The following is a 20664-nucleotide window of genomic DNA, read 5'->3' on the forward strand; positions in this document are numbered from 1 at the left end:
ACGGCTGTTGGGAAAGGGAGCCAGGTGGCAGCCCCGAGAGTGTGGCGTTTTATCCTCTCCTTGTAACCACGACTGGCCGGGCCATGCCCTCTGCCGCCTAAGTCACCAGATCGCCCTAGAGAGAGTGGGCTCCTCTTCGAGCGCGCTCCAGAACCGGTTGCCACCAAAGGTCTCCCGCTGTCAGTGGTGACTCAGATTCCCAGTGATTTGGGAAGACTGTTGTGCTGGGTGGAAAGAAAGAAAACTATGAAAATCAAACACCCGCGGGCAAAGGTTCAGTCCAGCAAGTGATGCTTTTCCAGCCCCCTTGGGCTCCGCGAGGAAATACACAAGAGGAGAGAGGGAAGTGTGAGCCTGGAGTATTGCTCTGGGCAAAGCACGAACCCGGGCTCGTCCCTCCAGGGCAGGCAGCTTCCGGAGGGGCCGCAAGACAAAGCGCAGAAAACGTTTTGACCGAATGAATGTGTAATCTATTCTTGAGACGAGCAAAGATACAGCTAAAGTTTAATAAAGAAATTAAGCGTTAGGAAGGCTCCCGCTGCTTGCAGAGGACGGGGAGGTGGAGCAGGGCAATACACTGCAGTTAAGTTGGTTTCGGAACTTGGAGAAACCACGCCGGCGACGCCTGTGGTTCCAGCGAGGGCCGTAGATGTCGCCCGACTTCATTCTTGCTTTCAGTCCAAGCCATCCTCCGTTCTCCCTCTCCACATCTCGTGGAGGAGGCAGGAGGGGACACCGCTCTGCTTGTGTCTGCAAAGGCGACATCCAGGACCAGAGCGGAGACCTAACGCCCACCCGCCCTTCTCTAGACTCGGACTCTGCGGGAGAGGGCGGAAAGGGCTCGTGGTCACCCGATGCCAGGCGCTCGGCCGAAGCTCCCCAGCACAGTCTGGGTTGCACGAACTGCCGCCTCCGAGCCGACCTCCTGCTTGTGCCCCAAATAAGAGCATTTAGACGGTTGCTTTCCCCGACTCCTTTTTTTTTTTTTTTTAGTGTTCACAGGGTCACTGGAGCAGACGACGCGGGGGCGGCCGAGCTGCACAGAAGCAGAAGACAACCATCAGGGTTTTTTCTGTGTGGTTCTTTTCCGGTCCCTGTCTGCGTCGTCCAACTCCACGGAGAGCGCGGAGCACTCGGGCGCGCGGCGGGTTTGGGGCTCCTCTCCCGCAGAGCAGGTTGGTCTCTTTTCCCCGGGTGCCACGATAGGCGGTTAAGGCGCAGAGTTTGCCTGCGGCCGCCACCTGTAACCACTTACGGGAGCTCCAGATGCGGGCATTGTAGACCTCTCGCCTCTGCGTCTACTTCGCCACATCCACACCCGCGTCCCTTCCCTCCTGCAGCGAAATCCCCGGGGTGGAGCCCGGCGCGCGTTCTCAAGCCCCTCCAGAAACCCTTGGCCTCCTTCACCTCGCTAAGGACTATCGGGAGGATGCGCCGAGGAGACTTTGACCCGGGGCTGTGTTGCCACGCTGACGTTCTGCATCTGCTTACAAAACATAACAATTAACCAAGGTGGCCAGACGGCGGGACGACTCCTCACTGTCTTGCTTCTCTGCACCGAGGCACCCTTCTGGGGTGCGGGTTAGGGAGGCCCCTAAATTGAGTCTGTAGTCCATCTAGCCTGGTTTCTCCCGCGGCGGGATGTTCCATCTCCCAACCGATTTGCCCCCCACTACTCCGCTGCGGGCCTCTCAAACCCAGGGGAGCCCAGGGAAGGGCAGAAGTGGGAATGCAGGGTGCGCATTTAAATGTCAGATAGGGGTGCGGACCTAGAGGAGGCCCAGGGTGTGCACGGAGTTCGGTCTTCCGGGGAAGGAGCGGGAGTGGGGCCTTCGGACACCGAGGACAAGGGGGATGGGGACGCGCAGGGAGGAAGGGTGGGGGGTATTGCGCTCTCCCTACTGCTCTCCACGGCGCCGTCTTCTCTGGCCGTAACACGCCCAGGGACGGTTCCTGGACGGTTCTCTGAGAGCCCAACAAATCTCGAGTATCCCAACCAAGCCGAGGCACCATCCTCTCTCCCACCTGGAGGCCACGACTCTTCTCAGTCCTTTTTTCTTAAAATGATTTTTTTTTTTGAGTTCTTTTTTCATTTCCCTATTTCACCTGCTCTGCGCTCACTCGCTTCCCGCCTCGCACCCGGGCTGCGGAAAAAACGCCTCCGGGGATCGCTCCTGGCCCTTTTCTCAACTCCCCACCAAAGGCTATGCCTCTTACCGGAGGTTCGGCGCGGGAGAAAAACTAGGTGCCCCTGCGGGGTGGCTTAGAGAGGGCGCCTAAAAAGTACCGCGTGAGGCGAGGGCGAGGAAGATGAGCAGCCTGCGGATGGGGGTCCCACGCGGACCCCCAGAATCTGGAAGGGAGGAGAGCTCAGAGACGCCCCGCGCGTTCCCGAGGACCCACCCAGTCCTGGCGCCTGCCCCAGGGCGGCTGAGAGAAACTCCCGAGGCAGAGCCTGGGCTCAGGGGCGCCTCCTGAGGCTTTCCGCTGGCGGCAGCGGCCGGGCCTGGCTCCGAGTGTGGCCGGAGCACCCCCTCTGTTCCACGCGCACGCCGTGGCCACCACTGGATTGCCGGGGCGGGGGGTGGGGGGTTGGCGGCGGGGAAGAGAGGAGAGGGCACACTTTGGGGTGGGGGATGGGTGCGCACAGAGCAGTCCGCAGCCCAAGTCACTCCAGTAAACACGCCCGGCAGGGGCAGGGACGGCGGCGCGCGCAGCTGGGAACCCAGCAGGGACACCCCCGCCTTTACCTGTCCGTGCCTGCAAGCGCCGGCGGCCGCGGCGCCGCGGGGGCGGGGCTTGCCAGCCCGCGCGCCGGGCGGGACTTAGCGGGGGCGGGGCCCACGGTGATTGGGCGCGAGCGCGGGGCCTCCAGCATGAGCTGGGGAGCAAAGCCGCGCAGGTTTCATTTCGCTCCGCGCAGCCTCCAGGTTTCGAGTTTGCGGGAGCGCTGCGTCCCTCGTCGCCGCCACCGTCACCAAATTCTCTCAGCCGTCCTGAGCGCCCTGCCCTTTGAGGCCAGCATCGCTTCAGATTGCTGGATTCGCCTCGCTCCTGCCGCCGCCGCCGCCGCTACCGCCTCGGTGCCCTTCCCCTGGCTCTAGTCCCCCCAATGTCTGACTCTGACTCTCGGACCGAGAAACGCAAGGTAAATACTTCCGAATCCCGGGGAGCAGACTGGGTACTGATGGAAGATTGGCGCGGGAGCCAGCACGGCGCCACCTCCAGCCCGCTTCCCGCGCACGTGCAGGCAGAGGCGCGCGTCCCCGTCCGGCTTGTCGGGCGGCAGGAGGCGGTCACCAGTGAGGGTCGAGTTCCCTCCCCAGGCAGGTCCTCTTCGGGGAGGGGTCGTCCGCACCGAGGCTGCGAGCAGTTAGTCTAAGTACGGCTCGGCGGAGATGCGGCGCGCGGGGGTGGTGAAGCGTCTCCGGGCCGGTTGGGAGAGGCAGCGCGTGCTCTCCGCACTGGCCCGGGAGCTGGGGGCCGCCGCGCCGGACTGGGCTGCGCGCCCAGCCGTGAAGTCGCGCCGCCCGCCCGCCCTGGCGGCGCACGAGTAGCTGCCGCGAGGTACGAGCCGGTCTCGCGTCTCGGCTTTTCTCGGGCGCGGGCCCGCTGTGAAGGATTTATGGAACAGTGATGGTGATTAAACTGACGGGACTCGGCTTTTCCTTTTACCCGTTCAGGCCGACGTTTTGGGCAACTAATGCGTTCGTCCTCTCTCTCGGACGTGTCTGGGGGTCCTGTCCGGTGTGCAGGCGCCCTGCGGACGATGCCAGACGCACGATCCACAGACAGCGAGAGACAGAGAGCCTCCTCCGACCGCTGGGGCCACGCGATGGACCAGCCGCTGGCTGTAGAACCTGCCCGGACCGTGGGGCCAGACCGTCTTAGCGATTCGGGCGTGCCCGAGCGCAGTGCTGGCTGGCAGTGCCGTGCCCTCGGGGGCTTGTTACTCGGGGTTGGCGCAGGTAGTGGAAGGCCCGCCGGACACCGGGGATGGGGCTATGGATGTGTTCCTTGTCTGCGGTGGTCACGGGTGCGCGCGGAAATGCGCGTCGGTGGCCAGTGGTAGCCGCTCAGATTTGGTGCGTGTCCCGTGGTGCACGGGGAGAAAGAGGGAGGAAGTTGGAGAAGGATGGGGGCTACAGCTGGGGAGGGGGTGATCTTTGGGGTCCGCACCCTAGCGGGCCTGGGCGGGGGTCGGCTGCTGGGACTGGAGTCTGGGGCCGGCCGTGAGGGTCCTGTTTTGTCTCCAGGTGACTGGCTGCTGGGCGCGGCGGGAGCTGCGGAGGCGCGCGCGGCGACCGGACTGGCGGAGGGGCGGGGCGGGGTAGCCTCGGCAGCCTCCGGCCCCGAGGCCGCGGAAACCTTCGCCGCGGCTACCGCCGCAGCGACGGCCGGAGCCGCTTTCGGAGGCGAGTTTGTCAACAATCGCCTGGCCTTTGGCGGCCTGTCGGGCAGGCGCCGCCCCCGCCGCCGCAGGCGATTGGCTGTGGCGCGGAGCGACCGCACGAGGGCCAATTGGGAGCGCGGGCACCCGGCGCCAGCGGCGCGGGGAGGTCGGCGGTGCCGGCGGCGGCGGGCGCAGTGCGCGAGGGGAGGAGCGGGAGGAGGCGGAGGATGTTCCCGGCGGCTGCGGCCGGGGCAGCGCGGACCAGAGACGCGGCGTGCGGAGCCTTCAGCTGCCCGGCGGAGCGCGGCAGCGGACGGGCGGCGAGTTGCAGGCTCTCCGCTGCCCCGGGCGCTCCGACCGCGAGTCCCGGGCTTTGTCTCCCGGACCGCCTTCGTGTTGACGGTCAGGGGGCTCCGGGTCGGCGAAGGGCGCGGGCTGGGCGCCGCCGGGCCCCGGCCCGGACGCGACGCTCGGAAGGGAAGGGGCGAACGTGAGTTTCGGCCTGATTGCCTTCGGAGGGGAGAGTCTATGGGGTACGGGAGCCGCGCGCCCCGATGCCGCCCGGCGTGCGGAGTTACTTGTGGACTTTGCAGGGGTCGCCAGGGCACGGCTTTGGGGACCCCCTCCCATTTGGAGGTGTGCACCTAACAGTGCGGGTGTACCTCGGAGAAGTTCCGGCGAGTTCGGTGTGGCGCGCTGCCCCCCCGCCCCGCAGCCGGAGGAGGGGCGCGCGAGCCGGGAGCGGGAGGGACCTCGGGCGGGCGGAGAGCCGCAGCCCGGCTGGGCCGAGCCGCGCTGAGTTACAAACTCTATTGTGACGCACTTACTACGACTGACGGCCCTTGCCAAACCTTCCCCAGACTTGCTGTCCTCAGCACTTTCGGCAGAACAATGGGGCCGGAGCGGGGAACGCGGCCAGCCGCCTGCAATCGCTGCATCTGCGCCCGCTCCTGGGCTCCAGCGCTGTATCTGATCCCGGGAAATCAGAGCCCGCTGGGAGTTTCTGACTTACTCTAGTCGGGCCTGAGTAAAGAGCACATGTGAATAGATCTCAAACAAGCAGCCTCTCGTAAAACGTGTGTGTGTGTGTGGTGGTAGAGCACCAGTTCCACTAGTAATTGACATTGTTGCTGTGTTTTGTTTGGTGGTAGGGAGTTTAGTCCCTCCTCCCCACCTCACCCCCCCCCCCAAACAAAGATAATGATACCTTTGTTATGCAGGTTGTTTTTATTATTATTTGGAAGAGCGTATGGAAAACTATTCCTATATAAGCAATGACAGTGTTAAAGTGTTGGGCATTAATTCTAACGATTTTTCAAGAATAGGTGAAAGTCTGCCCATTTGGGTATTCGTTGTAATTATTATTTTGCTTAAGATAACCCTAGTTTTAATTTTCCTTGCAGAAAAAAAGACCAAATGGCAAAGCAACCTTCCGATGTAAGTTCTGAGTGTGACAGAGAAGGTGGACAATTGCAGCCTGCCGAAAGGCCTCCTCAGCTCAGGCCTGGGGCCCCCATCTCTCTACAGACAGAGCGGCAAGGTAATCCCGAAGGAGAAGGGGACCGCTGCCCCCAAGGCAGCCCGCAGGGCCCACTGGCCCCACCGGCCAGTCCCGGCCCTTTCGCTACCAGATCCCCGCTTTTCATCTTCGTGAGAAGATCTTCCCTGCTGTCTCGATCCTCCAGTGGGTATTTCTCTTTTGACACAGACAGGAGCCCGGCACCCATGAGTTGTGACAAATCAACACAAACCCCAAGTCCTCCTTGCCAGGCCTTCAACCATTATCTCAGTGCGATGGGTAAGCAATGCCCGGGGGAGCGGCAGTGCACGTGTGGTTGCTTGACTCTCTGTCCAGAGGCTGTGTGTAGCATTTAAAGCCCCCTTTGAGAATCCTTTTACAGATATATTCCATGTTTTGTTGGGAATGACGCATACGTCAAATAAAACATCCAACCAACATTTAAAAAACACGTTACCAAGTTTTGTGGCAGCGATGAGTTGAGGTCCAAGCATCAGCCTATTGGGCAGTATATCTCGAACCCCTGGTGCCTTCATTAAAGTATCTAACTGTGGCATGTTGTCCTAACCACTAAGATTTCCTCATTAATGACATTCTGCTTGAAAGGGACTCAATCAGTTACGGCAGATAGAGTAATAACCTAACCGAAAGTGTGGAAGAAGGGATGAGACAGGTGAATCGTTTTCAAAAATGACATTTTAAGAAGATGAAATAGTTCATATCAGCATTACCACCATAGCACCATGAAAATATTTTGTTTTCTACTCAGGTTCCTGTTTGGGCTTATTTTGTTTGCTTGGAGGGTTTGGACATAGTACTAATAAGATTAGATTGCGGGTTTTTATTTCAGGGATTAAAGATAGTTTCAGAGTCTGAAGGAAGAGTGGCAAACGTAAATGCCCAGAAAAATCTGGCAGTCCCATCGGTGAGGGAACTGACCTGGTGGGGATTATGGCAGCTTGGAGAGCGTTTGCTCTTGTCCATTTGGCTGCTCCCAGTTGGGGCTGTGAGGGTGTGTGGTCTCAAGGTGGTAGGTTTTCCTATAGGGCCAGATAATCCGAGAATGCAGATTTTGATACCAAATCTCCTGATGCTTTGGCAACTTGTTTAGAACTTTGAAAGCACTGTGTAAGCCAAATAAAAACATCTGCGGGCTTGATTTGATCCTTGAGCCTCCAGGGTATGGCTTTGAGTATGCAGAGTCCTCACCACCCTGATCAAGGGGTGAGTGTGTCGGTTCAAATCGCTGTTCCCCAGTAGTGGAAAAGGTTCATGTCTTGATCAGGATTCACTAGACTCTCATTTACCATTTGTCCAGATTAGCCCTTCTGCGTTAAAGAGATACAAGTAAGTTGGCAGTGTTTCCAATTAAGAAATCCAGCATAGATCCTATGAAAACATAGGTGATACTTACCATGCCAAAGGCTAACTAAAACAAAATCATCAGAGTAGCCACGTAACTGTTGGAACACATGACAAATCTTAGTTTTGCAAATACAGTAGACTTCAGTCTTCATAATCTTCAGTGCAGTAAACCGTGCAGGTCCGTCCCCATGTTGCAGAGTTAGTAAGAACCTCAGGACCTCGGTCCTTTGTCAGAGGTTGGGCACACCTTGGAAGTGGCAGACAAATGACAAAAATACCAGCAGCTATACATGTTGGCTGCGTGTCTCCTGCTAAATGCTTTCTTAGGACCCCTCCTTCGGGAAAGGAGCTGGAAGTTTTATTATTACTGTTACTTTAGTTATTGCTACTCCTGAGCTCATTTTAGCCTTAGAAGGTCTTGGTGCTTGCATATGTTTTTCTGCCCTTGAAAATGCTCTTGACTATATGAGGACTTACAAGTAAATGAGTTACTAAATGAATTAATGGGGCCTTATGGTGTGCGTGTTTAAAACCCCATGTATTTTAAGGATCCTCTGGAAGCCATTATAGTTTTTCCATGCAGACCTCTGTATCAGGTGGCTTAGTGCGTGGAAATAGTTGCTCCTTCCCTGGAATATTCCTTCCTTAACCAGGAATAGTGAGTGAGGTAGTGTTTTGTTTTCTTTCTTTTTTTTTTTTTTAATAGGGATAGGCATGAATGCTTTTTTTTGGTGACGTGCCATTTAGCAAGCAAATTATAAGGTAAGCACCGTTAACTTGAGATGACAGATGTAGAGCTTTAGAGAGATCACAATCTAAATTATTAAGCAAAGTTATGGTTTTACCTGTGAAGTGTAAAGTAATGGATCTCGAGGTGTAATTTTATAGTATTAACTACGTTCCCGTAGGTTGGTGAGATAACTTAGAGTTTAATGCATAGGATTAAATGATAAGTTCTGAGGGGTTTGTCTGAAGTTAACGCACCAAGGTAAGTTTTCAGTATTAAGTTCTTGCGAGATTTGTTTGGGTGGGGTGGGGGGAGGAGGTGGGATGGGGGGAGGGAGGAATTGCTGGTGGGACGAGGGGATTTAGATGTGAGTGTGTTAAATTAAAGAAAAAAATTTGCACCCTTTGTAGTCTGTAACTTTTTTCCCTGGCTATTCTTAAAATAGTTCAGTGCCCAGCGACCACTGAAATACGCTGAGTTGGTAAATTTGGGTTCTCTAAACATAGCCGTGTTTAGTACTCCTTACTCAGCCATGTCCATTAAGATCTACAGTGAAGCTTTTGATAATTTACTGCAAAATACGTTTTTCACAAAGAAGTCATTATATTGGTTTCAACCAGTGCAGCACAAATGTGAGGTTAGAAAGAGGTCCTCCTTAGGGCTTCCTTTAGCCACAGAGCAGTTTTCTGCTGAGTGACTTGGGGTGGAGAGCATGTGTGTGGCAGTTTTGTTCTTGCACTTTGTTCTACTGAGAAAGTAAATTCTTGTCTGGGATGTACAGCAGTTGGGTGTTTGTACTAGAAACGTCTTCCTATTTTCCTCCCTGTCTTCAATTTTTCTGAAGGTATATTCAAAGAATGGTATATTCAGCTGTGAGAGAGACAGTTTTTTCACTTTCACCAAATTCTATTCTGTTTACACTCTGGGAGGATTAGCTTGACAAATGCCCTCTTAATCAGTGAAGAGCTGATTATTCGAATCAGAATCACCAACAGAGGTATTGGTTTGCCGAGTGCCTTTTCTGGTGAGTGTGCTTATTCTGTGTGTATTTTTAATATAAATGTGTACTAAATTCTGTACAAATTCGTGCTTTGAAGATGTAGTCAAAGCAATTGCAAATCAGAGCTGAGAAAGGTCAGGATATAGGTGAATGCTAGTTATTAACAACTCTCATACGTCATTTTGGTAAATGACTTAAACTTTATACTTGTTCCCTGGCACATCAGAAATCACGGGTGGGAGCTAATTGCATTGTTCTTCGCGTCCATCCGTCAGCATCTTGTGCCTGCTTTAGCTGGTTACCAGCCCCTCTTTTAAGCTGTGAGCTCTCAGAGTAGGGTGGGGGGGAGGGGCGTGATGTCCTGCAGGTCCTTGGGAGATGTTCAGCATCATTTGAGCTTTGCCCTTTCCATAGAGCTGACCAGGGACAAATAAGATTTCCCAAAAGGGGGAGATTGGGATTGACATGTATACACTAATATGTTTAAAATAGATAACTAATAAGAACCTGCTGTATAAGATAAATAAGTAAATTTAAAAATAAATTAATTAATTAAAATGTGAAAAAAATAAAGATTTCCCAAAAGGTTTTGCAAGAAGAAGACCCAGCCAACACCTGTCAAAAAAACAGTTTTGTTCTTTAGATTCAGCTATAAGGTTTGTCAGGTAGGGGTGACAGGTACGGTCGAGCCCAGCACAGGCCCAGTGGGGAAACCACACGTGAGTATTGAGCACTTGAAATGGGACTAATCCAAACTGAGATGTGCAGTCAGTGTCAATACACACTGGAGTCTGAAGACTTAGCATATAAAAAAGAACGTAAAATATCTCAGTCATTTTTATATTAATTGTATGCTGAGATTTTTGAATATGGGGGTTAAAATGTATATATATATATATATATATATATATATATATATATATATATATATTTCGTGTGTGTGTGTGGTAAACACAAAATTTACCATCGTAACTGTTTCTAAGTGTACCCTTTAGTCGTGTTGAGTATCTTCACATCTTTCAGTTCTCAGAACTTTTTCGTCCTGCAAAACTGAAGTTCAGTAGCCAGTAAAGCGCCTCTGCATTTTTCTTTCCCACCCAGGTCTTCAGCCACCATTCTGCCATCTGTCTCTGTGATTTTGAAGACTCTAACTAGGTACCTCATGAGTGGAGTCGCACAGTATTTGGCTTTTTCCGACTAGCTTATTTCACTTAGCATAATGTCCTCAAGGGTCATCTCTGCTATAGCATGTGAAGCAGATTTCCTTCCTTTTTAAGGCTGAATAATATTCTATTGTATGTATAGACCACATTTTCTTCGTCCATTCATCTGTCGATGGGCATTTGGGTTGCTTTCATCTCTTGTCTATTGTGAGTAATGCTACTGTGAACATGGATGTACATATGTCTCTTTGAGCTCTTGCTTTCAATTCTTTCAGATGTGTACCCAGAAGTGGGATGGCTGGATCATATGGTAGAACTATTTTTAATTTTTTGAGGAACCTCCATACTATTTTCCACAGTGGCTGCACTAATTTACATTCCCACCAACAGTATCCCTTTTCTTCACATCCTCACCAGCATTTGTTATCTCTCATCTTTTTGGTAATAGCCATTCTAACAGGTGTGAGGTGATAACTCCTTGTGGTTTAGATTTGCAGCTCCCTAATGATTAGTCATGTTGAGCATCTTTTCCTATCTATGTTGGCCATTAAGTTTGTTTTGAGATTAATTTGACTGGTTTCTTTTTACTTTTTTTAAGCGTGGCTACTAGAAAAATTTCAAATTAGATCTGCCACTGGCATTCTGTTTTAACAGAATGGTTGGGTTGGCCTGGCAGATGGAAGAGCTGGACCGGGCTTTGTGCTTTAGCAAGCCAGACCTGATTCTTCCACTCAAAGCACATCATGTCCGTGGAACTTACTCCTTTGGTTGCTTTTGTTGACTTAGACGAGTGAAAGTAATTACCCTAATCTCGTAAGCATCTTAAACATCAAGTGAGCTTTGTAGATCTGTTCTCCAGGCAAATATGAGTATCCCTTTTGTTTCACCTCTTTAAACTCTGTGGTACATGCAGGCTTTGAAAAGGTGGAAGGCGGAGTGATTTGGTTCCTTGGGCACCTCATGGTGCCCTGGAGCCTGATGACAGAGATAGAGTCTTCTCTGCTGAAGACCTGGTTCTGGCCTTCAGACCCGCAGGGTCACTCGTTTGGACAACAAGAGAAACAAATTCACTTTGTAGGTCCTGTGTGGGGAGAGAAAGTGACGAAAGAGAGGGAAAATTTTCTTTACTGGTTCCAAACAAAGTTTAGTAACTGATAGCTGTCTAGACATTTTAAAGTTTTACATCTTTAAAAGAACTTTATTGTGAGATAATTATAGTTTGACGTGCAGTTGTAAGAAATAACCCAGAGAGGACCTATGTGTGTGTCCTTTACCCAGTTTCTCACAATGGCAACACCTCGTTTAAATAGTACAGTATCATAGCCAGCACATGACCTTGATAGACTCCAGCTGCCTTATGCAGATTTCACCAATTTCACATGCATTCCATTTGTGTGTGTGAGACTGTATTTACTTGTGTGCAGTTTCATCAGATGTGTAGGTTTGTGTGACCACCAGCACAGTCAAGATCCAGAACAGTTCCATCCCAAGGATTCTCTTGCTACCTTTGTATATCACAGCCAACTCCCTCCTGCTCCCTAACCCCTGACAGCCACTAATCTGTGCTGCATATCTATACTTCTGTTCTTCCAAGTATGCTATAGAGTCATACTCTATGTGACATTTTGAGCTTGGCTTTTTTCACTCAGCATAATACCTTTGAGATCCACCCAGGATGCTGTGTGTATTAGATGTATTACAGTTCAGCTATTGACCTGTTGAAAGACATTTGGGCCATTTGCAGCTCTGGCAGGGACCTGGCACAGCTGGCACTTGGGGGGCATTTGCCAGCCTGCATTGGACGTTACACATTGTCCTGTGGTACATCTTTGGGCAGCTGCCAGTTGAAGGCCATGGGCACAGTCTTCCTGGTGAAGCCACCCATCAGACTGGCCACCAAGGCTTCACCTGGGCAACAGAACTGCCGCTGTGAACTGTGCTGTGTGGGTGTTTGTGTGAACATGAGTCTCATTTCTCCGGGATAAATGCCCAGAAGTGCAATTGTTGGATCCTACGGTACTCGAGTTTTTTAAGAAACTGCCAAACAGTTTGGCAGAGTGTGGCTGTGCCATTTTATATTTCCATCAGCGATGTGTGGGAGATCCATTTTTTCCAGATCTTAGCCGGCATTTGGTGTTAATCACTATTTTGTATTTTAGCCATTCTGACCTGTGCGTAATGATATCTCATTGTAGTTTTAATGATGTTGAATATTTTGTGTATGTTTTTTGTCTCTGTTTACCCTCCTGTGAAATGGTTGTTCATGTCTTTCACTCATTTTCTAATAGGATTTTTTTTTTTTTTTAACTCTTGAGCTTTGAGAGTTTTTATGTATTCTAGAGTCAAGGCAAGGCCTTTGTCGGGTATGTGATTTACAAATGTCTTCTCCCAATCTGTAGCTTGTCTTTCTGTCCTCTTCATAGAGCAAAAGTTTTTAATTTTGATGAAGTCCATTTAATCAGTTTTTCCTTCTGTGGATCATGCTTTTGGTGTCCGGTCTAAGAACTCTTCACCAGGCTCTAAGTCCCCAAATTTTTTTCCTAGGTTTTTCTTTTTTTCCTGGAAGTCTTATAGTGTTACATTTTACACTTAGATCTCTGATTTATGTTGAGTTAATTTGTGTGTTAGGTATGAGACTTAGGTCAGTGTTTATTCTTTTGGACTACGGTGCCCAGTTGCTCTAGCGCTGTTTGTTGAAAAGATTTTTCTTTTTCAATCTAATGGCTTTGCACCTTGGTCAAAGATCAGTTGTCGGGTTTGTGTGGGTTTGTTTCCAGTTTCTCTTTGGTGTTCCATTAATTGAGGTATCTGTCCCTCTGCCAATACCACACTGTCTTATTACTGTGGTTGTGTATGAAGCCATTATAATGGGTAGAGTGATTCTTCAGACTTCATTCTACTTTTTCAAAATTGTTTTAGCCTAGGCCCTGTGCCTTTTCATATAATTTTTAGAATAAGCTTGTCTGTGCCTACCAAAACCCCTGCTGGGATTTTGATAGGAATTTTGTTAAACCTGTAAGTCACTTTGGAGAAGAATTTGCCTCTTTACTATGCTAAGTCTTGTAATCCATACGCAGGGATGTCTCTTCAAGTATTGAGGTCTTTAGGTGTTGTAATTTTCAGCATAAACATCTTATGCATATTTTGTTAGATTTCATTTACCTTGGAGAAATTATTAATGGTACGTTATTTTTTATTTCAGTTTCTATGTATTCATTTTAGTATATAGAAATGCAGTTCATTTTTGTGCATTGCTCTTAATATCCTACAGCCTTGTTGAACTCTAATTCAGAAATTTCTTGGGAGACCTATCTAGACAACCATGTAATCTGAAAATAGGCACAGTTTTATTTCTTCCTTTGTGATTTGTATTTTATTTCTTTTTCTTGCCCTAATGCACTGGCTAGAACTTCCAGTGCTATGGTGAATAGGAGTGGTGAGAGCAGACATCTTTGCCTTTTCTCCTGATTTTAACAGGAAAGCTTTCAGTCTTTTAACCATTAAGTATGAAGTAGCTATTTTGTAGATGCTCTTTAAAAATATGAACAAGTTTCTCTTTATTTCTACATTGCTGAGAGTTTTTTATCATGAATGGATGTTGGGTTTTATAAAACATTTATTCTGCATCAATTGATATGATCATGTGACTTATGTTAGCCAGTTGATATGCTGTGTTATGTTGACTTTCAGTATTAATCTGCCTTGCATGCCTGGGATAAATCCTTCTTGATCAGGGTGTAGTTCTTTTCATAATTGCTGAATTGAATTTGCTAATATTTTGTGGAGGGTGTTTGTGCCTAAGTTCATGAGAGGTATTTATCTGTTGTATTAAGACTGTCTGGCTTTGATCAAGGCCTTAATAGTGGGTTGCGTAGTGTTCCCTCCTGCTCTATTCTGGAAGAGATTCTGTAAAATTGGTATTAATTCTTCTTTAAATGTTTGGTGGGATGCTCTAATGAAACCATCTGAACCTGGAGATTTACTTTCTGGGTGTTTTTAAATTTTACAAATTCAATTTTTTAGTGTTTATAGGACTATTCAGGTTATCTGTTTCATCTTGGTTGAGTTTTGGTACTTTGTGGTTTTCACGGAATTGGTCCATCTCTTCTAAGTTGTTGAATTTTTGAGCCTATGAAGTGTTTATAGTGTTCCCTTATTATCTTTTAAAATGGATACAGGATCTGTTGTGATAGTCCATTTTATTCCTGATATTGGTGACTTATGTTTTCTTACTTTTTAATCTTTATCAGTCTTTTTAATCTTTATCAGAGTTTGTCAGTTTTGTTTTTTTAAACACTTTTTTTTTTTTCTTGGCTGCGTGCAGCATGTGGGATCTTAGTTCCCTGACCAGGGATCAAACTGGGGCCCACAGCAGTGAAAGTACAGAGTCCTAACCACTGGACCACCAGGGAATTCCCCAGTTTTGTTTTTTTAAACCAGCCTTTTGTTTTGTTGACTTTTCTCTATTATTTTCCTGTTTTCAATTCTGTTGTTTTATTATTCTTTTGTTTGCTTTGTGTCTGTTTTGTTTTTCCTAATTTCTTGAGGGTAGAAACTTAGAGTAGTGTTTTGAGACCTTTCTACTGCAAGCATTTAGTGCCATAAATTTCCCTTCTCTCCTGCTTTAACTGTATCCCACATGTTTTGGTATATTGTGTTTTCATTTCCATTGACTTCTGTATGTTTTCTTTTTATTTCCTTTGAGACTCCCTTTCTGACCCTAGATTATTTAGACATGTGTTGTTTCACTTGCAAGTGCGTGAAGACTGTCTTGTCTTTCTGTTATTGTTTTCTTATTTGATTCCAGTATGGTCAAAGAACATACTCTGTATGATTTCAGGTCTTTTGAATTTGTTGAGGTTTGTTTTACGGCTCAGGATATGGTCTGTTTTTGGTGAATGGTCTATGAGTGCTTGAAAACAAAAAAAAAAAAACTGTCTTCTGCTCTTGTTGGTTGGCATGTTCATTATATATTTGTCGATTTAGTCTTATTGGTTGGTTGTGTTGTTTGGTTCTTCTATATCTTCGCTGATTTTCTGTCTAATAGTTCTGTCAACTGCTCAGTGTAGTGTTGAAGTCCCCAACTATAATGGTGGATTTGTCTCTTTCTCCTTTCATATCTGTCAGATTTTGCTCTGTATATTTCGAGGCACTGTTTGGTGTTTGCACATTTTGAACTACATCTTCCTGTTAGGTTGATCCTTTTATCATTGCTATAAAGCATAACCACTCCTGTTTTTTGTAAAAAATATTAGCAGTGTTTACATGGGATGTCTTTTTCCATCCTTACCCTTCCAGCCTACCTATGTTGTATTTGAAATAAGATTTTTTGTATACGACATATCTTTAGATGATATTGTTTTTTTCTACCACACCCAATCTGTCTTTTTAGTGGTGCATTTAGACTGTTTACATTTAAGGTTCTTGTTGGTATGTTAGAGCTTAAGTCTGCCATTTTACTATCTTTCTGTTTCCTCTGTTTGTGTTTCTGTTTCCTATTTTCTTTTTTCAACCTTACTGTGAGTTATCCGAACATTTTTTAGGATTCCATCTTGCCTTTTTTTTTGTAGTGTTCTTACATATATTGCTCTGCTATTACACTATACAGATGTAACTTACTATAATCTACCACCGTCAGTGGCGTCACCATTTTATGACTTCACTTGCAGTGTAGGTACCTTACTTCTTCCATTTAGGTCCCCTTACCTGCCCCGATTTTCAAATATAATCGTCTTAAATATTTCCTCCATATACATTGAGCACCATGTCAGATGATGTTATCTCTTTTGCTAAATGTAATTTAAGAAACTCCTGAGAAGTAGCCTAGTTATTTACTCCCACTTTTTCCCATTCCAACATTCTTTCCTTTCTGAAGTCCTAAGGCTCTGTTATCATTTCCTTCCTGTTGAGAGGACTTCTTTAGTCATTCTTCAATGACAGGCCTGCTGGCAACAATCCTTAGTTCTCCTTCATCTGCGAATGTCTTTATTTCCCCTCGCCCCCCGCACCCCCTGAGGATATTTTCACTGGTTATAGAATTTGTGGTTGACGGTTGTTTTTTTTTTCAGTGCTTGAAAAACATGCCACTTGCTCCTGACCTTCATGGTTGCAGGTGAGAAATCCTTTGTCATTTGAATTGTTCTCCTATAAGTAATGTGTCATTTCAGTCTGGCTGCTTTCAGGGGTTTTTCTTTGTCTTTTAGTTTCCAGAAGTTTAATGTGGCTTGGATTTCTTTGGGTTTATCCCTTTCAAGGTTCACTCAGCTTCTCGAATCTGTGGTTTGATATTTTCTGCCAAGTTTGGGAAGTTTTCAGCCATTATGTCTCTGGATATTTTTTCAGTCCCTGCCTGCCTCTTTGGGGACTTTTGTGACAAAAGAGTATTAGTATTTTTGTTGTGATCTGACAGGTCCCCGAGACTCTGTTCATTTTTCATCGTATATTCTCTTTGTTTCGATGAACTAAATTCTGCTGATTAGCCTCATGTCCGCTGGTTCTCTCCTGTGTCACTTCCACTCTATTATTGGTCCTTTCCAGTGATTTTTTTTTTGCTTTTTTACTTTAAATGTATTTTTCAGTTCTAAAATTTTTCCTGCTTCTGCTGGGTGGGGTGGACGTTCAGATCCCTCCTGGGCCTTGCTGCTACTTTCCCAGCAAAAACAGGGCACCGACCCGCAGGGCACTGACCCGCATGGCTTCACGGAGCCCAGCCGGGGGTGTACGCTTAGCTCCCCTGGCCCCTGTTGACACCTGGTGGGGGAAGAGGTGGAGGGCTGACCCGCAGGCCTTGTTTCTGCAGGGCGGGGGCCAAAGCTCAGTTCCTCTCTGCTCCCTGTCTACACCAGCGTGAGGGCTGGGGTTGGGGTTGGGGGGGGGGGGGCGGGTGAAACACACCAGCCCTGCCCTCCATCACCTCGTTCCCCTCACTGGTGCTGGGTGTGAGTTCCCCTTCGTTCTCCTTCATGCCAGGTGGGCGTGGAGTCTCAGTGACCCACCGGGTCCCACTGACCCTTGAGACTGGGGTAGGGGGATCAGTGGGCCACTAGCCCCGTTCTCCACCGCCTCATTCAGTCTTGCTGCTGCGGGGGGCTGGGCAGGTTCAGCTTCCCGCTAGGCCTTCCCCGCCGGCCTGAGGGGGGGGAAGTGAGGGCTGACTCACTCTGACTTGTTCTGTCCCATTGCTCGTCAGCGTTGGGTGGAGGTGGAGGCTGGGCCCGCTGATACATGGTGTGTATGTGTGTGTGCAGTGGCGGCTCACCCTGCCTGGTACCACCTCCATGCTGCAGAGTCACGATGGAGCATCAGCTGTCTCTGGGGCCCTGGAGGGGGGAATCACAGCGTCATCTGTTTCCACCGGGCAGGGCCTGGGAGATCAGCTCCCTGCCTAACCTGCCAGTACCACCTGGGTGGTTTCAGAGCACCAACCACTCCTGCTGGGCAGGGGGATGGGCAGTGTGCAGTGTTCAGCTGGAGTAGGGTGGGAATGGCCAAAAGGCTTTCTGTTGGGGGCCCCCATTCCCCAGTCCTTTGGCTAAAGAGAACAGCTTTCCTCGGAGCGTTTTCTCTCTGCCTGTTGGAGATCACGTTGCAGGCCTCTGCAGTGCCCTGGCCGAGGTGTATGGAGGGTAATGAGCAAACCGGGGAACCCGCCCCCCTGTCATTCCCTAAGCCCCACGGTCCCCAGGCAGCCCACGCTCTTTCCCCTCTCAGTCCTGCGTGCTTAGTTGTAAAAAGGAGGACCTGGAGGAGTAGAGTTGACCCCACCTTCATGGAGCTAAAAATCTGTATCTTCTTTTAACTATCTACGATTGGTATTGATTGGCTCTGGTTGCAAAGTACTACTCAGAACTTTAGAAATTACCTCTTTCCCCCTTTCTTTTTATCCTCTATATGGAATAGTAGGATTTTAATGTCAGGAAGCGGTTTAACAGTAATCCTAGCCACTTTTTTCAGATACTAACTGCAGTATCTATTGTTGTGATTCCCCTGGTGATGTGCCCTCAGAGGGTACACACCATGCCACCCTCGAACGCACTGCCTGAAAATGTATGGGTGACACAAGTCTGACTCCACATGCCATAAGGGAACTTCTCATTAGGAAAATGGTAAGTCTTGTAGTTCTGTGTGACTGGACTCGAAGGCAGGAGAAAGATCAATCATCCACTGATTTGTCTCGGTTAGTATTTAGGGCCTTTGTGGTGTTAGATTTCTAGATAGACATATGCACATAATTGCCGGTTGAATGCTTGACTGTCTTGATGCCTTGCTTCCTGACCTACTTTAAAACCACTGAATCGGAGCACTTGCCCAGTGCCCGAGTCTCTGCACGCCCCTGGTCTGTGGTCACCCTGCTTGTGTTGGATGGGACTCCCCGTGGACCAGCACCCCTCCCGCCTCCCACACTGGAGCCCAGTGGTCTTCATCCGTCCCTTGCTGGGGCAGCCTCAGTCTCAGTGCATTCCTCCTGCGACACAATTTCCATCTGCTTTCACCTTCTGGGCACCGTCCTCTGGTCGTTCTGCTTGGTCAGTGGCCAGGACCCGTGCCGGGGCATGCGACCTAAGACTGCTTTCCTTCTCTGCGGAGGTCCTGTGGACCCAAAGCAAACGTCTGTCCTTTAAGACCCGGCCGCCTTGGTCCCGTGCTGTGTCGGGCACCGGGCTGTGAACACTGTGCTGCCCGCCCGCCTGCCCGCCTGCCAACCCTGCTCCGCAGGCACAGAACAGGACCTGCCATTCCTTCCTTCTGTAGGAAATGCTGGCAGAAACGTACGTGCAGAGGGCTCGTCGTGGCGTTTTTTATACCAGCCAGAAAACTATTGGCAGTCCAAATGGTATGGGAAAACCTCTCCATTAGCCAGACTGTGGTGCTGTCTTCTAATGATGTTAAAAATGATGGAAAACGCTCCTGGTATAATGTTCAATTTAAAAAGGTTACAGAGTTCTTGGCGACATCCTAGTGTCATAGGCTGTTTGTGCTGCTGTAATAAAAATGCCATAGATTGGGTGGCTTCAGTAATAAACATTTGTCTCACAGTTTTGGAAGCTGGAAGTCTGAGGTCAAGGTGCCGCCACGGTCCGGCTCTGGTGGGGTCCCTCTTCCTAGCTTGTAGGTGGCCACCTTCTCACTGTCCTCATGTGATGGCAAGACGGCAAGCTAGCTCCTTGACCTCCTCTTACAAGGGTGCTAATCCCATTCACGAAGGCTCCACCAGCATGACCTAATCACCTCCCAAAGGCCCCACCTACCAAGTACCATCACACTGGGGAAGAGATTTTAGCATATGAGTTTTGTGGTGGACATGAACATGTACTCCATAACATGTAATTTTGGTATCAAGAAGTTTATAAGCATAACAAGAAGATTAGAAGGAAAATAATATCAAAATGTTAATAGTGAATATTTTTGTATTCAACTTACAGGTCGTCTTACCTGTTTTTGTTTTTGTTGTTGTTGTATATGGAAAATCATCATGGCTAGCATTTATAATAGAATAAATTTAATAAATAATATATATTTAAAATTTTCTCTTAACGTTAATCTTCGTTTTTGGCGTGCACAGCAGCTTGTCACTGCGGCATGTACGATTTCAGTATTAACTTGCTCATGTGATTTGGTATTAATTGTCACGCCCCTTATGATTTCATCCAGACGAGATCAAGCTTTTGGCCCATCACCATGAGTACTTCGATGGACGTTAGCCCCCTAATTTACTGTTTTGGGGTCTGCCTCTTATTTTAGCCAAGTGAGTATTTCATTGTAAAACATCTTCATCGGGCAGGGTTACCGGTTGATTCAGTGCCCGTGAGCTGCTGCTGCCTTCCCTGCAGGGCTGTGCCTGGGTCTGGAGCAGGATTTGGATGGCATCCGACTGTTCTTCAGACCCATGAGTGACCTGGGCAGATCTGTTAGTCCCTCTGAGCTTCGGTTTCCTCATCCATCAGGTGGAGACAGAAGTGCTCACTTCCGAGGGTTGGGGGACTTTTGCATAAGCTGCTGGGCAGAGAGCGGCTGGTAGGGACTCGGTCACTATTTTCTTTGCTCTGCAGTGACCGTCGTGGCCACGGCAGGTCAGCAAGCATGACGTAAGGAAATGTTCTTTTCTCCTTTCCATGGAAAGGAGCTGTCGTTTCACAAGTTTAGGCAACTCACAGGGAAGTGAATTATCTGGAAATGCTACTATAATTCTAACCCTGCCAGGTCCCAGAACAGAAAAACAAAAAAAGAAAATCTATTCTAAAAACTGGCCTGGGAGGGCGGGGGAGGTCCAAATCACCCCTCACCTGCCCGTGAACCCGTATATCACCCTGAGAAGGAACCTTGGTGAATCTTTAGACCATGGAGAGACATCTGGAAACCCACACTGTGCCTGGCTCTGTCTGAACCGGCCCTGTGCTGGGGACACCTGTGGGAGACGGCCTATTGGATTTGGCAGAAACTTGACTGTAGTTCAGGCGTGTGTTTGGAGCAAGAATGGTCTGGAGACATAAGACATAG

The 20664-nt window shown here is 48.8% G+C and overlaps 1 protein-coding gene across 7 annotated transcripts in view; it reads left to right on the plus strand.

Moving 5' to 3' along the window:
- Positions 1 to 2899: 2899 nt before the first annotated feature.
- BCL2L11 (BCL2 like 11) overlaps positions 2900 to 20664 on the plus strand; it is a 42221-nt gene continuing 24456 nt past the window's right edge. For 4 of the 7 annotated variants that reach the window (XM_059942587.1, XM_059942591.1, XM_059942588.1 and 1 more), the window contains exons 1-2: positions 4601 to 4883; positions 5797 to 6191. In XM_059942587.1, the coding sequence (XP_059798570.1) occupies positions 4621 to 4883; positions 5797 to 6191 (658 nt within the window). In that variant the 5' untranslated portion in view covers positions 4601 to 4620. Of the gene's footprint in view, positions 3149 to 4600; positions 4884 to 5796; positions 6192 to 20664 lie in introns of those variants that run through there. The other 3 variants (XM_059942590.1, XM_059942589.1, XM_059942592.1) reach the window with 2 other exon arrangements.

This window comes from Balaenoptera ricei, chromosome 13, assembly GCF_028023285.1.
Source record: "Balaenoptera ricei isolate mBalRic1 chromosome 13, mBalRic1.hap2, whole genome shotgun sequence".
NCBI lineage: Eukaryota > Metazoa > Chordata > Mammalia > Artiodactyla > Balaenopteridae > Balaenoptera > Balaenoptera ricei.